Consider the following 2,500-nt stretch of genomic DNA (forward strand, 5'->3'; position numbering starts at 1 on the left):
CATCTTTTTTGAATTAATCAACATATTATGTTATTAAGTATTTGTTTTAATTATATTATAAGATTTATAATTTGACTAATTTTTTAAGATATCTTTTTTGGCTATTTTATATTTTTCATTTTTCTTATCAATTAATTTTGCCGAACATAATTTGTTAATCAGCTAGTTTATCAGTCATCAACTAACTTATAAATCAGTTTGTCAAACAAAGCCAAAATATCTTGTTTATATGTTTTACATTAATAGATGTCAATGTTTAGTATCCAAGATAGAGCGGAACAAACTTATTGTCCCACATCTCGCTCATGGTATTAAACCGGCACATAATGAGATTGAGTGACACAAAAACACACTTTTTCTGTCCTATCAAAATTGATAGAACAAAAGTTAAAAAGATAAAACAAGATTGATTGATTATTAAATCATATGGTTCTCATTTTGAATTGTTTAGTCTTTAAATTATTTTTTTAATAAAAAATCATTAAATTTTCTAATTTTAAATGATTAAATTCATGAACCAGTTTTTTAAATATTAAATTTCCCCGTCTACCCAATTTCATCGATTGAACCATGAAACAAGAATAAGCCAAGGCCTTAGCCTGCATTTAATTGAAACCATAATTTGATTCATTACATGCAAGAGATTTAGATGAGATCAGAGGGGCAGGGGGCAGGGGTAGGGGCCGGACAGAAAGGACAAAGAAGCACTCCCCTTGGGCCCACGCCCCACCTTGATTAGCAGTCAGTGAGAGCAAGGATGGATGTTGTCCCCCACCTTGTCAGTTAGTCACAAGTGAAGTCTTTAATGTTAAAAGCAGCAACTCAATCTCTTTCGCTCTAAATTTCAGTTTTTTTTTTAAATTAAAATAATAGATTGTTTATTAAATACTTATTCGATAAATATTTACCAGTAAAATATAATGCTATTATTTGTTTATCAAATAAGATTTTAATCCATCAAAACGACATTGTATGTCATAATTCACCCGGTAAACGCTTACCGTGGTAAGAATTGTCATATTCACTTACCGGGTAAGACTTATAGTCCTTATCTCGTTCTTACCGGATAAGATTCTTAGTCCTTATTATATTCATTCGATGAGGTAATGTGACTTAGTAAACGCTTACCAAAATAAACAAATTGTGGATTTGATCAATGTGAACTAATTGTTATGGTATTCAATTTGTTTTGTTCATGGTTTTTCGGATTAACGTTTTTAGAACTCAATGATTATTTAATTATATTTATATATTTTTTATATTTAAAATAAAATGTTTATTTTATATTTTATTATGTTTATCTCCAGTTAGTTGTACGACTTCAAACATGGAGCTTTAATAAGATGTATTTTCGAACAATCTACTTGCAGTCTTAAGTTTTAAGTAATATGAATCAATAATCAGTATTTTATATATAAACAATTGTTTTTAAGAGTTTTTGTTAAATATATTATAATATAGTATAGATATGTATGCATATAACAAGACTCGAATCTACTTTTAGGTGGCGTTTGTTTCTAAGAGGCACTGAAGTCTGATTTCACTTTTGATTTATAAGAGATGGTCTTAAGGTCTAAAATTTGGATCAGTAAGATTGTTTGTTTTTACGTCTAAAGTCTGAAATCAAAATCAAAATCAGTCAAACTAGTGCAAAAATATAAAAGATAAATAGTTTTTACAGAATTATAAAAAATAAATAGTTTTTACTAACAAATCTCTTCCATCCCCCAAAATATAAATCATTTGGTAGATGGCGGAGTAGAATCAAGAGATATTAAAGTATACATTTACCATTTAAAATCTTAAAGAACATTTAGAGCTTTTAAACTCTTATTTTGGAAATAAAATAAACGCTCTAAATATCCAAACATCCGAACGAATCAGACTTCAGAGTTATTAAGAGATAATTTTAAAAAACAAACATGCTTTTGGTAAATCCATTTTATGCTAATTTCATCTCATAATTTTTACATATTTAAAGCATCGAATTGACATAACAAGTGTCAAACAGCAATCCCCTTTCCAAATAAGAAAAAGAGTTGGGGAAATAATCACAAGATTCTTCAGAATCACGTACAAATCAACATGGCATAATCACAAGCTTTGACTCATCTCTAAAGCATTTCAACAAGTTCACAACACTTCCAACTGGCTTTCTTTTAAGATGGAAATTTTAGTAAAAACAACACAACACTTCCAAGTGGCGAAATTTTAGTAATGGGTTTTTGTAAGATTAAAACTTCTACCAAAAATTCGTACAAAAAATATAAATTTTGCACAAATAAGAAATCCAGTCTTCTTTCATTGATAGAAGCAGCTCTAATGCCTTCTGGGATTATGGTTATATATATGGGGAAAGGAAAGGAAGTACCTGTAGAGAACTTGGAAGGGTCGATGATTGATCAACCCTCCATCTCATGGTTCTTGGACACAATTAATGTGATAAAAGAACCATTTGCCTCATCCTTAACTCCATCATCATCATCATCATCATGAGCAG

At 29.3% G+C, this 2,500-nt stretch overlaps 1 protein-coding gene across 3 annotated transcripts in view; it reads right to left on the reverse strand.

Moving 5' to 3' along the window:
* Window positions 1–1,988: 1,988 nt before the first annotated feature.
* The window catches only part of LOC112526035, a 1,685-nt gene continuing 1,173 nt past the window's right edge, over window positions 1,989–2,500 (reverse strand). For all 3 annotated transcript variants that reach the window (XM_025136410.1, XM_025136408.1, XM_025136409.1), the window contains one exon: window positions 1,989–2,500. This exon is cut by the window's right edge. In XM_025136410.1, coding sequence (XP_024992178.1) covers window positions 2,403–2,500 — 98 coding nt within the window. In that variant the 3' untranslated portion in view covers window positions 1,989–2,402.

Source organism: Cynara cardunculus (assembly GCF_001531365.2).
Source record: "Cynara cardunculus var. scolymus isolate 2C chromosome LG 13, CcrdV1, whole genome shotgun sequence".
Lineage (NCBI taxonomy): Eukaryota > Viridiplantae > Streptophyta > Magnoliopsida > Asterales > Asteraceae > Cynara > Cynara cardunculus.